Source organism: Pelodiscus sinensis, chromosome 4 (genome assembly GCF_049634645.1).
Source record: "Pelodiscus sinensis isolate JC-2024 chromosome 4, ASM4963464v1, whole genome shotgun sequence".
Classification (NCBI taxonomy): Eukaryota; Metazoa; Chordata; order Testudines; family Trionychidae; genus Pelodiscus; species Pelodiscus sinensis.
The window spans coordinates 74,843,599-74,864,560 of NC_134714.1; the positions used below are offsets into that span (position 1 = coordinate 74,843,599).

At 44.8% G+C, this 20,962-nt stretch overlaps 1 protein-coding gene across 2 annotated transcripts in view; it reads left to right on the forward strand.

Annotated features, from left to right (window-relative positions):
* Positions 1–20,962, forward strand: part of NAT10 (N-acetyltransferase 10) — a 39,922-nt gene continuing 18,960 nt past the window's right edge. For both annotated transcript variants that reach the window (XM_075927459.1, XM_075927461.1), the window contains exons 1-14: positions 1–158; positions 1,886–2,106; positions 5,579–5,670; positions 6,750–6,921; positions 7,438–7,560; positions 9,540–9,601; positions 10,524–10,638; positions 12,999–13,106; positions 14,446–14,579; positions 16,550–16,643; positions 17,248–17,346; positions 17,981–18,117; positions 18,890–19,014; positions 19,982–20,132. In XM_075927459.1, the coding sequence (XP_075783574.1) occupies positions 1,999–2,106; positions 5,579–5,670; positions 6,750–6,921; positions 7,438–7,560; positions 9,540–9,601; positions 10,524–10,638; positions 12,999–13,106; positions 14,446–14,579; positions 16,550–16,643; positions 17,248–17,346; positions 17,981–18,117; positions 18,890–19,014; positions 19,982–20,132 (1,520 nt within the window). In that variant the 5' untranslated portion in view covers positions 1–158; positions 1,886–1,998. The remainder of the gene's footprint in view (positions 159–1,885; positions 2,107–5,578; positions 5,671–6,749; positions 6,922–7,437; positions 7,561–9,539; positions 9,602–10,523; positions 10,639–12,998; positions 13,107–14,445; positions 14,580–16,549; positions 16,644–17,247; positions 17,347–17,980; positions 18,118–18,889; positions 19,015–19,981; positions 20,133–20,962) is intronic.

The following is a 20,962-nucleotide window of genomic DNA, read 5'->3' on the forward strand; positions in this document are numbered from 1 at the left end:
AACCTCCTTCCCCCCCCCCCCCGCCGGGAGCAGCGGCTGTCTTCCTGCCTGGGCCGCCTGTCCCCAGCCGGCCACGTGGGGGTTGCGGCGCCGCTGCCCCAGGGACTCTGCCCGGACGGGAGCTGCGCAGCTTCCCCTTCGCTGCGGCAGCCGGCGAGGTGAGGCGCGTGGGAGAGAATCCGTCTGGCCCCCTGCCAGCGCGGGGCTGTGCGGGGAGGGGGGGGTCTGTCTGTCTGTCTGTCTGTCTGGGAGGCCTCTGGAGGGTTTTTGCTCTTTTCATCCAGGGGCTTTGGGAAGGACACTGGAGAAGCCTTGGCCATGTGGCTCCGATTGGCTATCGGCCATGATCGGTGCGTGTGATTGAATTCACCGGCGGCCCCGCCCTGTCGATCCTCCCTCCAACGCTTTTACAAGCCTCTTTATGTTCCCGATTTCCCCATCCCAGGCCGCTCGGTCTCTTTCCCCGCCCCAGGGTGGAGAATATTGTATTTCAAAAAATAAGGCGCTGCATTCTTAGCACGCCTGCCCCACCCACCTTCTGATATTTATTAGTAGTAATAAGCAATACTCGCTTTTGCCAGGCCTATTCCCTACTGCTTTTTGCAGCGCCCAGCAACTCCCAATCTTGTGATTTAGAAATTGAAAAAAAATAAGGGCTGTCCCTTGTAATAAGGGCATGCTGTAACTTTCATATTCCGAGGTGACTAAACACTCCATAAAAACCAGAAGAGTTTCTTCAGAAAACAGATTTTAAAATGAGATGTCAGGTGCCCTCTGATACGGCCACTATTATGAATGAAAAGCTAGACAGGCCCTTTTGTCCCCATGTAAAGCAGAAAAAAAAACCGAGCAAGGGAATATGAAAGTTACAATAGGGAGCAATTCAAACGGGGAGGCTGGGCTGGGTGACCGGTTCTCAAACTGGGGCTTGTGATCTCTCGAGATGTCACACGTTATTACATGGGGGGGTGTCACAAGCTGTAAGCTTCCACCCCCAAATCCTGTTTCATTTCTAATATTTAAAATATTGTTATAAGTTAAAAACGCTTTTTTATATTTAAGGAGGGGCTCACACTGAGACACAATTGTGTGAATGGGGTTACCAATACATAGGTTTGAGAACAACTGGAGAAGGTGATTCAATAGCCCTTTTCTGATGCTTCTGCTTCAGAAAATAAGGATACTAACTTCACAATTTCAAGTAGCTACAGTGGGTGTGGAAACCTTTTCGCAGCCCTTCAAAACAGCATATTGCAAGCACCTTAGTGCTGTTCTTCACTGGAGTTAATCCTGTAGCTCGCTGAATAGAGGTCTAGAGTTTAGGACATGAACATGCAAGAAATTTCTTCCATCTGGATATGATTAGCTGACAGTCGTGGTCTCTCTGTGTGAGAGACTATGCATTGCTAAAGCATGGAATAAATATTATTTTGAACTATTGCTTATTACACTATCCTGCAGCAGTGTTCAGAGAGCACTGGTAAACTAATGATTGGAGCTAGGGCAAGTCCAGCTTCCCAGAAAGCATCAGAGCTGTATACCATTGGACGTGAAATGTTTTTCCAGCAGCATACTGCTTTGATTTTGGTCCTGTCACCCAATGAATTACCAAAACTTAAATGGCAGTTTTACATTTGTCATCCTTACCTAAACTTCCAAAATATTACTGAAGTTATTCTTTTGATAACTTGAGGGGCCAGAAAGTGATTCTGTGAGTCTAATATATCTTTAATGGGTTTTGGATTATTCCCCATAGCCATTCCGTTTCCTCTTTGAGAACTTGGAATGACAGCAATAAGTCCTGAAACTGTAACTAGCACTTTGTGAAATAACAGCTGCTTAAATCTTGTCAAACTTATGCAACTTTTTTTTTTTTTTATATCAGCCATCTCATAAAAACTCTGGGATCTTCCGCTCTTTGTATCACTGTACATCCAGTACTGAAACCTGCTGCTATAGGTCTGAGATTGGCTAACTTTTCAGGCATTTTTACTAAAAATGCAGCGCAAGAAGATAGACAATCGTATTCGAGTGCTAATTGAGAATGGAGTGGCTGAGCGACACAGGACGCTGTTTGTTCTAGTCGGAGACCATGGCAAGGATCAGGTAACTATCAGCCAAAGATGATATATTTTCAGCAGCTCTCTTTTGTTAATGTACAGTCTGAACCTAGAATAGTGGTTCTCGGACCATGGATCAGTCAGCATGCAGCTGTGACCCATGTCACATCCTCAAATAGTTAATTTATTATGTGGGGTGCATATGGCCCACAATAGTAAATAGGTTGTAAACCTCTGATTTTAAAGGTGTAAATAAGTTGCACATTTAATAAGGAAGGAAACTAATATAACAAGTCAGTGCTGAGAGTTCTATATGATAAGTAGACATTCTGTAACTGATTTTATATACAGGCAGTCCCCAGGTTACGTACAAGATAGGGACTGTAGGTTTGTTCTTAAGTTGAATTTGTATGTAAGTCGGAACTGGCGTCCAGATTCAGCCGCTGTTGAAACTGACCAGCAGCGGCTGAATCGGACACGCCTGGGGAAGAGCAGCTGGAGTGCTGCTGGCTTGGTCTGGTAGCAGCTCTGCCTCGGGCTTCCTGTAGTCAGCCGCTGGTCAGTTTCAGCAGCGGCTGACTTGGAAACACCTGGGGCAGAGCGGCGCTGCAGGACCAACCCAGCAGCACCCCAGCTGCTCTGCCCCAGGCGTCCCCAAGAGCAGCTGGGGTGGTGTCGGGTTGGTCCCGCCGCGCCAAGGGTCGGCGCTACCGGACCAACCCAGCAGCACCCCAGCTGCTCTACCCCAGATGTCCCCAGGTCAGCCGCTGCTGAAACTGATCAGCGGCTGATTCCAGGAAGCCCGGGGCAGAGCAGCTCTGCCTCGGGCTTCCTGTAGTCAGCTGCTGGTCAGTTTCAGCAGCGGCTGACTTGGGGACGCCCGGGGCAGAGCAGCTGGGGTGCTGCTGGGTTGGTCCAGTAGCGCCGCACCTCGGCACTGTGGGACCAACCCGGCAGCCCCCTATCTGCTCTACCCCAGGCGTCGGCGAGAAAATCCTGGTCTGCTGGGGAGGGGGGGGGGGGGTGCTAGCTTCGCGTCTCCCTGGTCTGCTGGGAGGAAGCGCCCCCTGTGCTGCCGGAGGCGGTGACAGTGGGGGAGGCACCCCGCACTAGCTGCGCCCCTCCCCGCTCCGCTCCCCATTCGCAACTAGGGGTCCAACTTAAGTCAGACCGACGTAACCCAGGGACTGCCTGTATTTACAGAAAAACTTGTCTAAAATGCACAATAGATTGTGTGTTGCAATTAATAAGGACATAAATGCTTGTAGAGTGTGATATTTATAAAGCAGGTAAAATAAAGAAAATATTAATTCTTCTTAAAGGAAAAAGAACCTCTCTACTCCCTTGCAAACCCGGTGAGAGTTTCCTTCATTTAAATTAAAATGATCCTAATGTTTAGACCCCTGCAAATCTGCGGATATCAGCTCATTTTTGCAGATAAGGATGTGGATGCGATACAAATTTCGTATCTTAAAACATTGCAAATTTGTGGATATCCGCTTTTATATCCATGGATATCCACAGATGTTGGTGTGGAAATCCACAGTTCATTTTTGCATATACTCTACTAATGGTCCTACAAATTCTGTCACTTGTGATTTAAGCCAAGTGCTACCTATCCAAACCTAGCAAGACTTCTCGTAGAAGAAATCATACTGGAATAATTTATAGCAGCACCATAGTGTGGGAAGACATCTCCCATATGCCTTCCACTTTTGGGCTCTCATTGGTTGGTGACTAGCATGGTCTAAATACTAACATTACCATCCACAATATAGGGGTTGAATGTGCTGCCTCTGCAAAGCTGCTATCATCTGCTTATGCAGGTTTCAAGAGACATGGGGGAAAGTTACCTTTGTTTAAAAGTCTACCTATGCAATAGATCATAAAGGCCTTGTCTAAATACACAAGTTTTATTGCCTTAAATATACTGCTACTGTATTATCCTGCATTGATGTAGTTCAGATGGTACAAACTGTCTCTCCAGAGTAGACTCATACAATATAGCTTATTCCTGTGAAGAAAGGAGAATAAGCTATGCCAGTATAAAACACCTTTACAGGGATACAATACAACTCCTAGGCTACGTCTACATTGGCACATTCTCACACAAAAACTCTTTTGCGGAAGAGTTCTGGTGCAAAACCTCCTCCAGAAGAGAGCGTCTACATTGGCATGTATTTTTGCGCAAGAGATGTGCTTTTGCGCAAGAGCATCCATACCAGTGTAGACGCTCTCTTGAACAAGAAAGCTCTGATGGCCATTTTAACCATAGGGCTTTCTTCCGCAAGAAATTCATGTTGCCTGTCTACACTGGCCTCTTGCGCAAGAACAGTTACGCAAGAGGGCTTATTCCTGAGTGGGAGCATCATAGTTATTGCGCAAGAAGCCCTGATTTCATACATTAGAATGTCAGTGTACTTGCGCAAGAGCACACAGCCTGGGTAGACAGGCAACAAGGTTTTGTGCAAGAACGGCTGCTTTGGCGCAAGATTGCGCCAGTGTAGACACAGATGTGGATACACTTATACTGGTATAACTCCACTGATTTAAGAAAAAAAGAGCTTACATTGGTATAAAAATTGTTTGTACATCAGGCCTCAATAAGTTGTTACAAAGAAGCTAATTGGAAGGAGACACTAGTTTGTCTAGTAACTAGTTACCCATCCTTTCCCCCTTTATGTAATATGTAGCTAGCCATTTTTTATATGTATAGGCCTCATGATGTTTGAGATTCATCTGGTTAGTACACAGAATAGTTTTTTTTCTGTCAGATGTCTTTTAAAAATATGGCTAAGTGGAACCATCTAGGAAGGAATAATTGAAGCAGAGATTTGCTAGCTTTAATGGCTTGATAGGTTTGCACTGTCCGTCCAGACTTTAGAAAGGATTCCCTTTCCTAGCAGTTCTGAGCCAGGTTTTAATGCAGGGGTGGTGAACCTCAGGCCCAGGGGCCGGATGTAGTCCTGAGCTTGCCTGGGTCTGGCACCTGAGAAGCGGTGTTCCTCCCAGCATTGAGGAGCTGGTGCTGGTACTCCAGTCCCTCCACCATCCCCCTGTGGGGCTGGAGCACACAAATCTACAAGCCTGAGGGCCCCCCCCAAGGCTCTGGTGTGAGGAGAATGTTGGAAGTGTCTTTCCTCTTCTCAGTCAGGGGCCATGTCAGTGAGGATTTGGGTTTTGGAGGGTTGTTTTTTTTGTTTGTTTTTTTTCTCACTTGTTTGTGGCACCCAACTGATTCTTCTGTGAGTCAGCAGCCCCCAACCGAAAAAGGTTCCCCACCCCTATTATAATGTGTCACATAATGTGCCTTGCATGGGATTCATGTTCTGATGTTTGGGGAGTCAATACAAGGTGCTGAATGTAAATTATGGCATCTCCTAGCTCCTGCTGGTATTGAGCACATGAACAATGTAAATCTGACTCTAAAATCTGATATTTTACATTTGGGATCCAAAAAAGTTTCACTTTGTCTCCTCTCAGTGCAGCTATTTGTTAATGTGCCTTTGTTTTGGTAGGTGGTTATACTCCATCACATGCTATCTAAAGCGACTGTGAAGGCCAGACCCTCAGTGCTGTGGTGTTACAAGAAGGAGTTGGGCTTTAGCAGGTAAGAGGTTTTTGTCTTTCACTCTTTGGGGGTAGTCTAATTGCTCTCCAAGTTAGGAAGCTGATCTAAGGAAGCTTATTGTCAGGTCAATTGTATGTAGGTCTCAGGATTCAATTGAGTTGGAGAAATTAGGCTAAGTCCTGTGGTGATGGTCTAAAAGTTTCAGCATAATAGAACTATTTGTTTTGACTCGAATAGAGCAGCAGAAATATGGAGCTGGGAGCCAGGAACTGCTGAGTTCTGGTCACAGCTCCAGCTCTTTGGCCTTGTGACGTTCTCTACTTTAATTCTCTTCTGTCCCCCCATATAACATCGCCACTTAGGCATGGGCTACACCTAAGCAGAGGTGTTGCTGTGTTGCTCAGGCATGTGACTTAAGCTCCAATATTGCTAATGTTATGTTGATGGAAGAACTCTTTCACTGATTCCAGTTGCTGCCTCTTGGGATGGATTAACCCCTTCCATCATGGTAGCCCTACTGAGGGACAGGACTTTGAAGCACAGCCGCAGTGCTATAGCATCTGTAGAGCAGAGAAGCCTTTAGAATTGCATGCAGAGAAGGCCCTCATGTCAAAAGCCTTGATTTTAGGGGGTGATGAATTCTTGGATCTGAATTTGTATGTACAAATTTGGGTTCAGAATCAAAAGAGGGCCTGTTCCAGGGATTTGTCTTTGTAAATGGGTGACGGGAAGAATCACGTGAGGATTACCTGTTGTATTCCCTCCCTCTGGGGCATCTGGTATTGGCCATTGTCGGCAGACAGGATACTGGGCTAGATAGACCTTTGGTCTGAACCATTATGGCTGTTCTTATTTCTTTCAGATTTGGCTATAAGGCAACTGAAATTTTTCAAGAACAGTTGATTCCATTTGATTTCTGTGACTTTTGGGCAGAAATCTCACAGGAACAGTTGATGAGTTCAGAACTCTGACCCAGACATTATCCCCAGTTTGTCCTAGAGCCTGAATTCTGGTATCCCCTTTTTAAATCTGAACCAGATCTCTAACAGCTTCCTCTGCTCGGTCCTCTTCCCATGATAATTCCCATATAATCACTTCTTCTTCTTTTTTTTTTCCAGCCACCGTAAAAAGCGAATGAGACAACTACAGAAGAAGATTAAAAGTGGAACTTTAAACCTAAAGCAAGATGACCCTTTTGAGTTGTTTGTAGCAGCCACAAATATTCGCTATTGCTATTACAATGAGACCCATAAAATTCTTGGTAACACCTTTGGCATGTGTGTACTCCAGGTAACATATTTATCATTTAGCTTAAATTTGCACTAGAATGTAAGTCATTTTTCCCTGGGCCATGTTCTGCCTTTCTAGCAATTTAAATACCATAGAGGTGAAATCTTTGCCTTGCTTGTATTATTCAGTGATCATGGCTCAAGATATTTTACATGGCTTTTTCTGAGCACAGTGAGTTTGTCAGAATTTTAATTAGAAACAAGAAAACACTAATGTTACAGAAGCTTGCCTTCCAGAAATATTGGAGAAGGTGGATGAGGTAATATCTTTTATTAGACCAACTTCAGTTGATGGAACTGCAAACTTGGCACTGTCACCAAAAAAAGTTGGTCCAGTTCAAGATATTACCTCGTCCACCTTCCCTGTCTAGTACCCATAGGTTGACTTGGCTACAACTACGCTGCATGCTTCTAGCAATGTGTTTTATGGCAGTTTGATTTCTGTTAGTTGATGCCAGTTGTTTTGGAAGACTGGTGATAACCTTGAATTTGTTTGTTGCGATGTTGTATTTGCTAGGATTTTGAAGCCTTGACTCCAAACCTGCTGGCTAGAACTGTTGAAACAGTGGAAGGAGGAGGAATTGTGGTTATTCTTCTCAGAACTATGAACTCACTGAAGCAGCTCTATACAATGACCATGGTAAGTTTGAGTAACAAGTGGTGTTCCAGACATAGTGCATTCTCTTCAGCTTTATGGTATAAGCTGAGCCACCATTTAAGTGTCCTCCCCATACTGTTATTTCTCTGCCACTGTGTGTGTCTACCATTAGGCAGGTCTGCTTAACAAAGTGACTTGAATTCCTCATAAAGGAAATAACAGCAGCGTTTCACTAGGGTTAGCACCCCTGGCAGACTGCTGCCACTATTTTTACCTGCACAGCCACAGGTACCAGTGATTGCAGCTCCCATTGGCCATGGATCACTGTTCCCAGCCAATGGGAGCTGTGGGAAGCAGCACGGGCTGGGGACACTGCTTCCTGCAGCTCCCATTGGCCAAGAGCAGTGAGCCACAGCCAATGGGAGCTGCAGTCACTGGTACTGGTGGCCGTGCAGGTAAATATAGTGGTGTAGGCCCACCAGGAGCTAACCCTGGTGGGCTAGATCTGGCGTAGACTGAGGAGTCAAAGGTGAGGCTGCATAATTAAGAATTCTTTAGCTATAGAATAATGGTGTCACAAGGTCAGTATGGGCATTATACAGACAAATGGAATATACAGTTTTACCCCCTTTTTGGGGAGGGGGCAGATTTACTCGAATTTTATTAATTCATAAAGAGGAGCTCAGTTTGCCAAGAGGGGTAGCTGTGTTAGTCTGTTTCAGCAAAACCAACAAGGAGTCCTGTGGCACCTTAAAGATTAACTAGTTAGTGCATAAAAGCTTTTGTGGGCTGCAGCTTCCTTTGTGAGATGCATGAAGTGGTGGAAGCCTCACTTCGGCAAGGATTTATACACACAGAGATGGGAGTGTTACTTTACTGTGAGGAGGACCAGTGTTAACGAGGCTAATTCAATCCAGGTGGATGTGGCCCACTCCCAGTAGTTGCAGTCATGTGCCAGCAATGCCCCTTTGCAATGTACATTGGCCAAACTGTAGTGTCTTTAGGCAAAAGAATAAATGGACACAAATTGGACGTCAAGAACTGTAACATTCCAAAAACAAATAGGGGAGCACTTCAGCCTCTCTGGACATTCAGTTACAGACCTGAAAGTTGCCATGTTTGATCAAAAAAGCTTAAAAGAAAGACTCCAGCATGAAACTGAAGAGCTGGACTTCATAAGCAAATTTGACATTCTTAGACTGGGTCTGAATATGGACTGGGAGCTCACTACAAAAAGTAATTTTGCCCCCTTTTGGTATTCTCATCTTCTTATCAACTGTTGGAAGTGGGCCATGTGCATTTTGATTGAATTAGCCTCATTTAGCACTGGTCCTCTGCATAGTATGTAACATTCTCATGGCCTGTCATGTTGAGGACCTCTTGAGATTCCCTCCAGTTCTGCGATTCATTTTTGTATGTGTGTATAAATCTCTGCCAAACTGGAGCTTTCATTTCATGCCTCTGACAAAGTGAGCTGTAGCCCGCGAAAGCTTATGTCCAAATAAATGTGTTAGTCTTTAAGTTGCCACAGGACTCCTCATTGGCTTTACTGTTAAGCAGGAGCAACTTCATTACTGAATCTCTGAAGTGTGACCTATTTACATGGAATATGCTCATTTTTCAGATAGGGCATTTCACTAGTAACTGAATTAGATCTTCAGCTGGAAAACCAGCTTTGTTTCAGTCATCACTGATGACAAATTCACCATGGGACATTCAGGCCCTGCATGACCGGGCCATAAATTTGACAATATGATGCAATCACGCAAAGTTCAAGGAGTAGTTAAGGCTGGCATGAAAATTAGGGCTGGGAAAGGTACAAAAGTATTTGACGGATAGAGGAAATGCGTGCTATACAGGAAAAAGAAGTTTTATGCTGGGGAAAGGAGAGGCACAGTCAAGAATGGATGGAGGAAAAGGAGATATTCGATAGTCCATATGAATTATATTGAGCTGTAATCCAGAGATTCCTTCATGTTTCAAACCCGTGAGACTGTGTGATCTTTGTCTTGCTATTTCAGGATGTACACTCGCGCTACAGAACAGAAGCACATCAGGACGTAGTAGGGAGGTTTAACGAGAGGTGGGTTGGTAACAGCTTGAAAACTTAAATTAATAAGTCTACGTGTGCAAGGAAGACATCCACAGCAGTATGTTGTTTTGGAATGGGCACAATGTCCTGTTAACTTAGAATAACGTACATGCCTTCTTATTGGGAAATCATGGGTTATCACCAGTGGCTGTGCTTCATTGGTGGGAGAGGGGTATGTGTGTGTATAACTTTTGCATATCTTACAAGGGAGCATAATTACTTAATATTTGTCCTTTGGGGTTCTTTGAAGGGCTCTGCAGAAGCACAAATATCACAATGACCTTCTCCCAGTTTTAAAGCTTTTGATGAGACTCAGAAAGCACGTCTATAGCTTCAAAGTATGAAAATGTTAACATTTAGCTTCTCTTTATGGTGTTATATCAGTCTCTTATGAAAGCCAAGAAATCTGCCTTACTGAACTGAATGAACAGTCTTACTTGCTGTTAGGATATGTAACTAGTACTGTCATGCCCATTGGGAAGAATGTAGAATGGATGAGTGGTTTAATGGATAAAAACAGAAGCAACAACTAGTATGCACTGCCTGGAATTTTACACTGGTGGGTACATGTGCCTACTATCTTGGAGTCAAGAGTTGTCTGTTTACATTGATTAATTGTCATATCGGTCTGAATCTCTCTTGAAAGTTCTCCTGAAGTTGGTGGAATGGGAATGTCTTCATGTGTGAATGTCTCTGATTTATAGAACATTCGGACGTTATTATATTGGGGCACGCTAGGAATGTTAAGTAAAATGGGCTGAGTAACTTGACTCAGCCCAATTATAAAACTGTGTAAAAGCAGGACCAATTGTAAAGGCAGTCTCTTGATTGAAGGGAGCCAGGATAGATAAACTACCAAAGGACTATGGTGTTACCTGAGCTGTATTTGAGTTGGCTGTATCTGATCATGCAGGTTCATTCTGTCTCTGGCCTCTTGTAAGAATTGCATAGTGATTGATGATCAGCTCAACATCCTGCCAATCTCTAGTCACATTGCAAACATAACACCTGTTCCTCCACAGTCTCAGGTAAGTGCATATTTACATATTGGATTCAAATAGTCTTTTCCAAGCTAAAGATGCAGACAGCATTTTAAAGATTGGTAAAAAGGAAGTTATTCTTGCCCGTTAAATATCAAATATTAGTATAACCTCAGACTAAAGGAAGGGAGAGCCAATTCTAAATTCCGTACTTTAAGATTCAACTGCTTCTTATATCTGATAAGGAGTGTCTGTCTGGATGCTGTAGGGAGCATCATCAGTGACTCAGCAGAGTGCACTTTTGAATCGTTGGAAAAGTCTTCAACCATCTTGCTAGGAAGATTGTGCTGCTGCAATGCCATCTGTCAGAGGAGAGGCCAATCACGATGGCTGAATATCTTGTGGCAAGGTTTACAAACATATGGGGGTTTAGCTCATTGTCTGGAGAATATTACTGTCCTGTGTAATTCTGGTCACCAAAATTCCTTGCATCATGTTGGATGCTTTTCCTCTTTTCTTGACCTAATCTGTTTAATAATATTGCTGTTACGCACCTGCTGCATTTCACTGATGAAAGAGGTGTCTATGTATAATCTGTGGAGTCTTGGCGTCCTGGAGAACAGATATGCTTTATACTTGTACATCACTATTTACAGCAGAACTGAGAGTTATTTGAGTCCAGAGAAGTTCTGATCCATAAAACTGTACACCAGCTACTACTGATCTGTGGTGTTGGTGTATTGGTCACAGCCTCACTGGCATGTGCCCTGTAGATCTGAGTATTCACCATGATTGGCAGTACTGCTGAGTCATGCTTTTGTCTCCAGACTCCTTTTGTGCTTTAATGACTAACCTTTGTGCAAAACAGTGATTCTGTTTCCTGGATGCCTGCCTTCATGAAGTTAAGTATGCTCTGATGTACATCAAGACTTGTACCAGTGAGCTTTATGGTACAGCTGAGTTCTTTCTTTTGAAAATTTCAAAGACAGCTAGGAAATTTAGACAACTTCCATGTAAAATTAGTGGTAGTTTTATGTCTAAATCCACTAGTCAGCGTTCCAAACTCTCAACCTTAATTTTGGAAACATCCTGTTCCCTCCAAAGTTTGGGAAGAGCTATTTCTGCTAATTCAAGTGACTCTGCAGTCACTGGATGGTTTTCATACCTGGATCTTGCTAGTACAAGTGCCTCTGTTGCACTGGCACTGATATAATCCACACCTGTGTTAGGGGACTGTTCTCTCATAATTTAGGCTGTGTACAATGGAAGAACACAGTATAAAAAACTAGCTAAAAAGCTAAAGTGGCTATATTGTTGCAAACATAGCACATTTTTTGTGATTCTCTATTTTTGACTCTTGGGACATCACCCAGAAAAGTGGGTGGCTTTTATATAATTTGTGCTGCAGCATCTAATCGTGACAGATTGAACAGATGTGGTCTGGAAGCTTTATCGCAGAATTTCCTTGCTTATATCAGTTTAACATAATGACCTATGTTTGTTTTTTGGAAAGTGGCTCTCAGGATCAGTTGAGAGATCTGTGCACCTGAGCTAGCCCTGGCCATATTCTTTGCACAGACACTTTTTAAGGGGCAAGTTTACAAAGTAAATTTGATTTGGTTACACGTGTTCTGAAACCATCCCTAAGTATGTTCAAATAACAGTAAATGCTTGTTAGTGGTTAGAGATAGGGATGTGAATGGTTAACTAGTAAGCCTCATCCATTAAGGTTCTGGTTAACCAGTGTGACCAGCTCCTTGGCATGCCACGCATAAGGGTGGCAGAGGGGCGGGGTGTTCCAGTTCACCCAATCCCCCCCTTAATTGGTTAACGGGTTAACCATTAAACAGGATTTTACGTCCCTAGTTACAGTAAGTCAGGACACACAAGTTCTATTCCTGGCGCTCTCACTGACTTGCTGTCTGACGAATATTATTTCAGTTATTTCACTGCCTTTCCTCCTCTGTGTGATGGGTTGTGTGGCTTCACTAGTATTGTGAAGTGTTTGGTAAGATTTTGCTGGGAAAGCCTTTCTGCAACAGCCCCCTTGTGTCTAGGACTGACAGCGAATATGCCTTTGCACATCATATCTAGCAATAATCTCTTCTTTTGAGTTCATGCGACCTACTGTACCCGTTCCCAATCATCTAGAATTGAGGCTGGGTTAATTGTTCTTTTACTCCCAAGTCCAGAAAGGACTAGATTCAAACCTCTCCTGTCCCTCATTCTAAAGGATATGTTGGACCCAAATATATGCCCATCCTCCAACCTTGATCCTAGAGTAGCTTATTAAATTTGCAATAGAATTTCTTTCTGCTATGTAAAGATATGACGGTGGGGGGAGGTGGCAGCTGTGCTGAAAGGGACCTTTCTGATCTTGTTTTGATAAATTCTTCTCTCGTTTCTAGGAAGATAGCCTCAGACCTCAGGATGTAGAGCTGAAGGAATTGAAGGAGAACTTGCAGGATACGCAGCCTGTAGGAGTGCTGGTGGATAGCTGTAAAACTCTAGATCAGGTTGGCATGGGGTTAAACATTTGTGTTTGTCACATGCTGTGCCTTGGAATGAAAAGTTCACCAACCAGTACTGCCTCCTACTGGAAAGAAACTCTCTTTTGGATTGCTTTGAAGAGTTACCACGAAGGGGAAGGCAGCTGAGAGAGACTCCTTCAAACAGCTGGTTTATCCATGGTGAAAAGAAGGGTTAGAATGGAGGCTGAGGAGTTGTGCTAGCAAGGACACTTACCTAGGGGACTTGCCTAAAAGAAATGGCTTGCAGCTCTCAAAGTGTCAGATATGTGAAATCGGCAACTCAGCCACAAGTTGAAATTGTTGCATGAGCTGACTTAGCTCCAGCATCATCCGAGGTGAAAGTAAGCGGGTGCGTGCTGGGGCACAGCTCCAGCAAGAGCCGGCTAAACTGCAGCAAAAGCCAGCAGGGGGCTATTTAAAGAGCTAGCAGGAACCCATGTTGTAATAAATTGTAAGTTACTTTCACCTGTAAGAAATTGTAAGTTACTTTCACTGCTGGATACCATAGAAGATGGTAAAATGGGCAGTAACGGAACTTACTTTAAGTCTTATATTTAACAACGTAACCTCCATGTCCAGTTCCTGGATAAGGATTCTTGGGCTCTTTTGATTGAGCAGGATGTTGTTCTGGTGCAGCGCGCTGGCTGCGTACAGCTCTTCTTGGGATAAGTAACTTTCCATGCATGTGGCCTATGAAGGGTTGTGGGATCCCCTTGGGGGAAAGATGCTGCGTAAAAGCCAAATACTTATTACGCTTGCTGCTACTCTCTGTGTCTATCTTCCCCCTTCCACAGACTAGATAGTGTATGTGTCTCTAGAGTTAAAACAGGTGATAGTTTGTCCATTGCTTCCTCATGATCTGCTGTGTGACCTTGAGCAAGTCTCTAAACCCCACTGTTCCCTGCTGTTGCCCCTCTGCAAAATGGGTTGGATGCTTTCCTACCTCACAGAGGAGTTCTGGGACTTCCAAGGAGAGTTAAGCACCTGTCATTTGTGCTTATGAAAATCTCCAGTTTTAAAGTTCTGAAGTAAAATGTGCTTTCGGAATGCACAATATAATATCTATTATCTTGTGTCCTGCCCAGACCTGTTTGGAAAGCTCATGGCGCAGGTATGCGCAGAGATTGTTTTATTAAGGTTCAAGCAGTTTAAAAAAAAATTGTTTGGTTTTCGTGTCTTTCTCAGTCATTACTCCCATCCTGCCTTTCAATGTCTAGAAAAGGGATGATGTGTCAGCTCCTATTAATGGTACAATTTAGTAAATGTGCATGTGGCTTTATTGCTCCATTAGATTTCACGCCTGTATTTGTTTCCTGTTCACCAGGCAAAAGCACTTCTGAAATTTATTGAAGCCATTTCTGAGAAGACTCTGAGGAGCACCGTAGCTTTAACAGCTGCCAGGGGACGTGGTAAATCTGCTGCTTTAGGACTGGCTATAGCTGGGGCTGTGGCTTTTGGGTAAGCTTAACCTCAGCTGTCTAAGCTGAGAAGAATTAGAGGTGCATGTGTGCGACAATAATATATATCTATGACACAATCCTTTTTGTGCATTTTGATGGATATATTCACATTAGGGATGTTAATGGGTAACAGTTAAACAGTTACTCAGTAAACATTACCCTTAATGGATGGTGTTTATCAGGTAACATGTTAACCAGTGCCCAGGCAGAAAGCTGCTCCAGCCCCCTGGACCCTCTCCGCAGGACTGCTGGTTCCCAGCCTCTATGGGGCAGGAGGCAAGGGCAGCCATGGCAGCAGCCCCTGCAAAGGGGAGCCTGTGAGCCACAGGGCTGGAGCAGCCCCTGGCTGCAGTGGGGTCCACTCTAGCCTGCCCATCCCCTTTAATCGGTTAAATGGGATTTATATCCCTAGTTCTCATTGATTTCCAAATCTTTCCATTTTTATACTAACAGGAAATGTTAATCTTTTAAAAGTCAGAATAATCACATTTTAGAAATTCCTAAAGTAGGCAACTACAAATCAGTTCTCAGTTGTGTAGTGAAACCAATGAGCACTGGAAGTTCAGGATATAAGTGCAGTCAACTCTGACTAAAAGATCAAAGCACTCTGTCCAAGGCAGCAGCATGGAGCTGGAGGCTGGCTTAAATCAGCTCCTCATGGGCACCAGCTCCTGCCCCCCACTGGCCCTTGCTGCCTCTGATACAGAGGCAGTAAGTGGTGGGGTGCATGTAGTTGATACATTAAGCCAAGGCTTATTGGTTATAGGTTAAATCATGTAGTGCAGGGGTGGGGAACCTCAGGTCTGGAATTGGATGTTGCCCCCAGCTTGCCTGGATCCAGCCCTTGAGGCTCAGGGCTCCTCCCTCCCCCCCCCCCCAACATTTGGGAGCCTGTGCTGGCACTCCAGCCTCCACCCCACCATGGGGCTGGAGCGCACACAGTTTACTAGTCTGAGCTCCCAAGGCTCTGGTGTGTGAGGCGAATGTGGGGAGTATCTGTCTCCTCAGCCAGGGGCCATGTCATGTTTTGGTTTTTTTGCTTTTCACTATGTGCTGATCCTGACTGATCTTTCTGTGGGTCAGCAGCTCCTGACCCAGTAAAGGTTCCTCACCCCTGGCATAACGGACTTTGACATTCCTACTGAATACCTTGGCGTAGTACAGGGGTGGGCAATAATTTTTTGCCAGGGGCCACTTCGGAAATTTTTGAAGCTGCCCCGAGCCACACAAGAAGGGGCGGGGCCAAGATATTTCTGGGTTCACTAGACAATGATTGGTCTGGGGGAGAGGGAGTGCCTTTGCCCCCACCCCACATTCCCCTAAGGTGCCCATTCCCCTGGTATAGGAGGAGACTTTCCTCGCTCCCCTGCCCCTAGACCAATTAGGGCGCGGGGGAAGTCTCCTCCGCTCTTCCCCCCCCACACCTCTTGAGCAGCGCTCAGCACTTCAAAGTGCCACATGCTTCTGGCAGGGTGGGAAGAGGCTTTGCACACTCTCTGCCCCCAGGCCAATTAGGACCCGGGGGTGGGTGAGCGCATGAAGCCTTCTCCGCTCTGCCCCAGCCCTGCGAGCAGCTCCTGGCAGGGCAGGAGAAGGCTTCAGGCATTCCCCCACTCCTAGGCCCTACTTGGCCTGGGGGTGGTGAAGCAGCAGGGCCTCTGCGGGCTGAATCCACCTGCGTGGCGGGCTGGATCCGGCCCGCGGAGGCCCTTTTGCCCATCCCTGGTGTAGTAGTACACACTGAAGATGTATCCTACAGGCATGGTAGAAAGAATGCTTCACTTTAACTGTTGCTTTCTATTTCAGTTACAAATCTAAACTCTATAAACTCTTTGTGGTTTAAGGTGCTTCGTATATGTTAAATCTCAGTGTTTTGCACCATCTCACCACGGCGTGTATAGTATAAACTGAATGGTTCAGGCTTCTTTAGATAAAAGGATTTAAAACCCGGTTTTGTTTCCTCAATAGTTACTCCAACATCTTTGTGACATCTCCCAGTCCAGACAACCTTCACACACTGTTTGAATTTGTATTTAAAGGTTTTGATGCACTGCAGTACCAGGTAAGAAGAGCAGTGTACGGAATTTCACAGAATCATGTGTACGGAGGGATTTAAAGTTGCATTTCTCATATTGGTTTTACATACCTAGTGTTAGAATGATGGCTTTTTAGCATTGGGTTGTTTGCTCCTAAAAGCCTTTTATAATGCTCTGCAATGAATCATAGCAAGCTGATTTTTTACATCCGGTATTTGTAAATCAGAAATAATGTGAAACTAGATTTTTTTTGTCATAAAAAATGGACATTATTTTTATTATAAGATTTTCAATTAGGGTCCCTACATTTTAAGTTAATGCTAAGAATAAAAGTGAATTAGATTAAATAATTGAAGGTTTCTTTCTAAGAAATGGAATTTATTCTTGGATATGCTACTCCATGAACTTTGGAAGTATTGGAGAAACCAGCTCCCTGATGGATCTCATTGACTGAATAGAAGGAAACAAAGATTATATTTTCACTTTAGATATACAGTTAAGTTTGTCCAGGTTGAGGATTTCTTAACAGAATTTCAGTGCAGAATTTTTGTGCAAATAGACGCTGTTTTTCTCCCAACCTGCTGTTCTGTTAGGTCTTGCCTGTTCATTTTGTTTAATCTGTTCCTTCAGGAACATCTGGACTATGAGATTATTCAGTCTCTGAACCCTGAGTTTAATAAAGCAGTCGTCAGAGTGAATGTGTTCAAGGAACACAGACAGACTATCCAGGTAATTAACCTATGTATCTCTTCTCCAGCCTCACTATATCTCATTCATAGCCACTAGAAGTACAGCACATCACTAGCAGTTTTAATCTTGAATGTATTCATTTTACATAATGTTACCAGGTTATACACGATTGTGTATCCAAGCAGGTTTGCCCTAAGAGGAGGCTAATTGCTTCCTGATCAAAGAGTTCTACCAGAGAAGCTATTTATCTAGCTCTGTGGAGATCTTGTAAGTCAAGGATCTTCACTTGGATTTGCACATGCTTGTTTTTGGTGTGTGTTATAATAGTGTCCAGAAAAGTGGAGGAGCACAAATTTTAGCAGTCAGGAAAAATCAAAGACACCTAATATGATACAAATACACCTAATCTGATACAAATAAAGTGCTTTTGTGGTCCAGTGGCACCACAAGGCATATGACCTGCTATTCATCCTCCCTGGAATGGCACTCAAGTTCACCCCACTAGTTTATCACGGTACCTGCGCCCCATTTCTCTCTAAGCAAGAGACTGGGACCTTGGAAGGAAACTGCTTCTATGGGGATGGACCTTTACCTCCTTTGTGGTCTTCTCAAGTCGCAGACAGCTGCTATGGTTGGGGATTACTTGAATAAAATGGTATTTGGCTCCTTGCAGTACATACATCCCGCCGATGCTGTAAAACTGGGTCAGGCTGAACTTGTGGTGATTGACGAAGCTGCTGCCATTCCTCTTCCTCTTGTGAAAAACCTGCTGGGGCCTTACCTCGTCTTTATGGCTTCTACGATCAATGGGTAAGACACTGAATGCCAGCCTGCTTGTTTGGGGAAACAAGCCGCATGGGCAGTTTTTTGTTGGACCCTGCTCTCATTCATGTCAGTCCTTACACTTATTGCTTGTCCTGATCTTTTTGCATAACTGCTCCTTTTAATGGCCGAGAGCTGTCTTTGAATTGACTGTGGTCTTTATTCTCTTCTGTGAGTCACTTATTAGTCCAGTGTCCTATTAATTGCCTGTCCCTCCTATGAAGACATGTTCTGTTCTGTGCCTGAACAAGGAACGAAGGTTTAAGCATGATGCTGAAGTGTCAGGAGGAGAGGACATGTAGGTTTTGTGGAGAGCTGCCCCCTTTTTGATCAAAACGGGGTTAAGAAAATTCCAGCTGCTTGGCTATAGTTCAGTATAAGTTTTTGTTTCCTAAGTTCCCCTTATGTTTCTGACAGAAATGATCAGTCACCTCCTGTGACCTCACTGTGTAGTGCAGTGAAAGAGCTGCATTTCAGTGTAGGTGAAGCAGTCTGGGTGGGAATAAATTAAAGCTCTTTGATTAGTCAGCGCCATATGTGCAGTGCCTTTGGGAGCTGTTGATCCCCTCACCACTGCATTTTGGCTTCTTCCTTCGGCTTGTACCAGCGGTGAGGCTGCAAGGGACCTAGTAATGGCACATGAAGCCAGAACGTAGATAAAGTTGCATTTTAAATTAGGGCTATCCTGGATTACTGGGTTGTTTGTTGGTTTTTCCAGCCTCATCTTACTAGCTTCTCATTGATCTCTTAATTCTTCTAGTTACGAGGGCACCGGTCGGTCGTTGTCCCTGAAGCTGATTCAGCAGCTCCGGCAGCAGAGTGCAGAGGCACAAGCCAGCATGACTGCAGAGAACAAAGCTACAGCTACAGCTAAACTTGCCTCAGGTACCGCCCCCCCCTCCCCCCCCCGTTGGCATCTCTGAATAAGCGACTCTAGCCAGCAACACAGTGCTCATGACTTGCACCCTTTGCGGTTCTTTGGTGTTCCATATTTGGATTTGTACAGCTGCAGGCGGAGGGTGGTGGTGGAATGTGAAGAAAGCTATAAGAAGCTTGACTTGTAACTTGGTCGCTTTAATTAATTTTTCACCCTCTGAAATTTCTCAGCCACTTGTAAGGGCATGGACTCCACCTGAGTGGTCTAGCTGCATTGATTCTATATGGAAATAGGCTTAAGTGTCCAATTTTGGATGGCTTGGGGGAAATAGGTGGTTTGCTACTTTCAGTCTTTCGGACCAAAGCTATTGAAGGGCCTGATCCTGTTGGTGCCTTTAGTGGATGTTAAGTAATGGTTAATTGACTAGTCGAGTAGTTGATGGAATTTCCATCAACTGCTCAACTACCCCATAGGCACTTTTTTTCTTTGAAATGTACGAGAGCCCCGAGGGCTCAAAGTCCCCCTCTGACCCTGGCCTCCATGCTGTGCTGCTGATTAGAAATGCCACCTGGAGCCAGTGTCAGCTGGGGACTCCCCAGCTGATCCTGGGATCAAGAGGACTCTCCAGCTGATCGCGGGGTTCCATGTGGCATTTCCCCAGAACCTGGGGTCAGCTGGGGACTCACCAGCTGATCCCGGGTTCCACAGAAATGCCGTGCTGGAGCCCAGGATCAGCTGGGGAGTCTCCAGCTGACCCCGGACTCCACCTGTAGCAGTGCCACACAGCTGATCCTGGGGTCAGCTGTGCAGCGCTGCTGCTTTGAAGTACCCCATTCCCCTTCCCCCCGCTTTGCTGCCCCTCTCTGATAGAGGCAGCAAGGGGGGGAGACAATTAGTCCTTAACATCCCTAGTACCTGTCACGTCAGACATGTTTGATTTTTTTTTTTTTTTTTCTTTTGAACTTTTCTTTCCAGCTCGTACGTTGCACGAAGTCTCCCTCCATGAGTCAATCCGATATGCCCCTGGAGACCCTGTGGAAAAATGGCTCAATGACCTGCTGTGTCTGGATTGTCTCAACATCACCAGGATCATCTCTGGCTGCCCGCTGCCTGAAACCTGTGACCTGTATCCTGCCTGAAAATAGTGCCCTCGCTCAGTAAATGACTCTCAGTTGCGGTAGGGCAGTGTGAGCTCCTACAGAAGAGATTAGGAGCAAGGCTGTTTCTGAGAGGTTGGAGGTGATAGACTCTCTGCCTCGATTTCCGTTTCCCTCAACACAGCTTATAATTCAGCTTCTTCATGTTGGTCAGAAGCACATTTCAGTTTAACTCTCCTCTTCAGTGATGGATAAAGCACCCTGTGTGACAAGGGTCTGCTCCAGCGCCTACTGCAGTTGGAGGGTGTTTCTTGGTGGGGATGAGAAAAGACTCAATAGGCATTTTGAAAAATAGACCCATTAATACTCTGATAATAAAATAATGAACAAATCTGGTATTCTTGGGTAGTGCTGAGCCCTCTGTGTAAACTTAACATGGGGAAGGGCTGTTTCTATGGTCCAAGGCCCCGATCCTGCACAAGCCAGTTGACGTCAGAAGGGCTCTGTGTGGATACCAGGTCCACATGGCTGCTTCTCAGTGCAAGATCCAGTTAAGTGCGCTTTGACCAGTCTTCTGGGCTAGATCTCTTAGCGAGGCTTTTCTTTTTTAAAGGGGTGGTCTGGCAGTGTCTTACTGACATTGATTTGCTTCCTGGAGGAGGTGGGAGGGGTAAGGAAGGTTTTGAGATATGGTCAGCATTTTGTGATGTCTTTCCTAATTGGTGTGCTGCAAAGAAGATACGCAGATCAGGCTAAAGGATTGTTCAGAGCCCTGGTGGCTGACATCTTTGGATAGCAATAGCTTAAAGCAGGGGGGTCCAGCCTTTTTGCGCATGAGATCACTTTTTGAATTTAAATG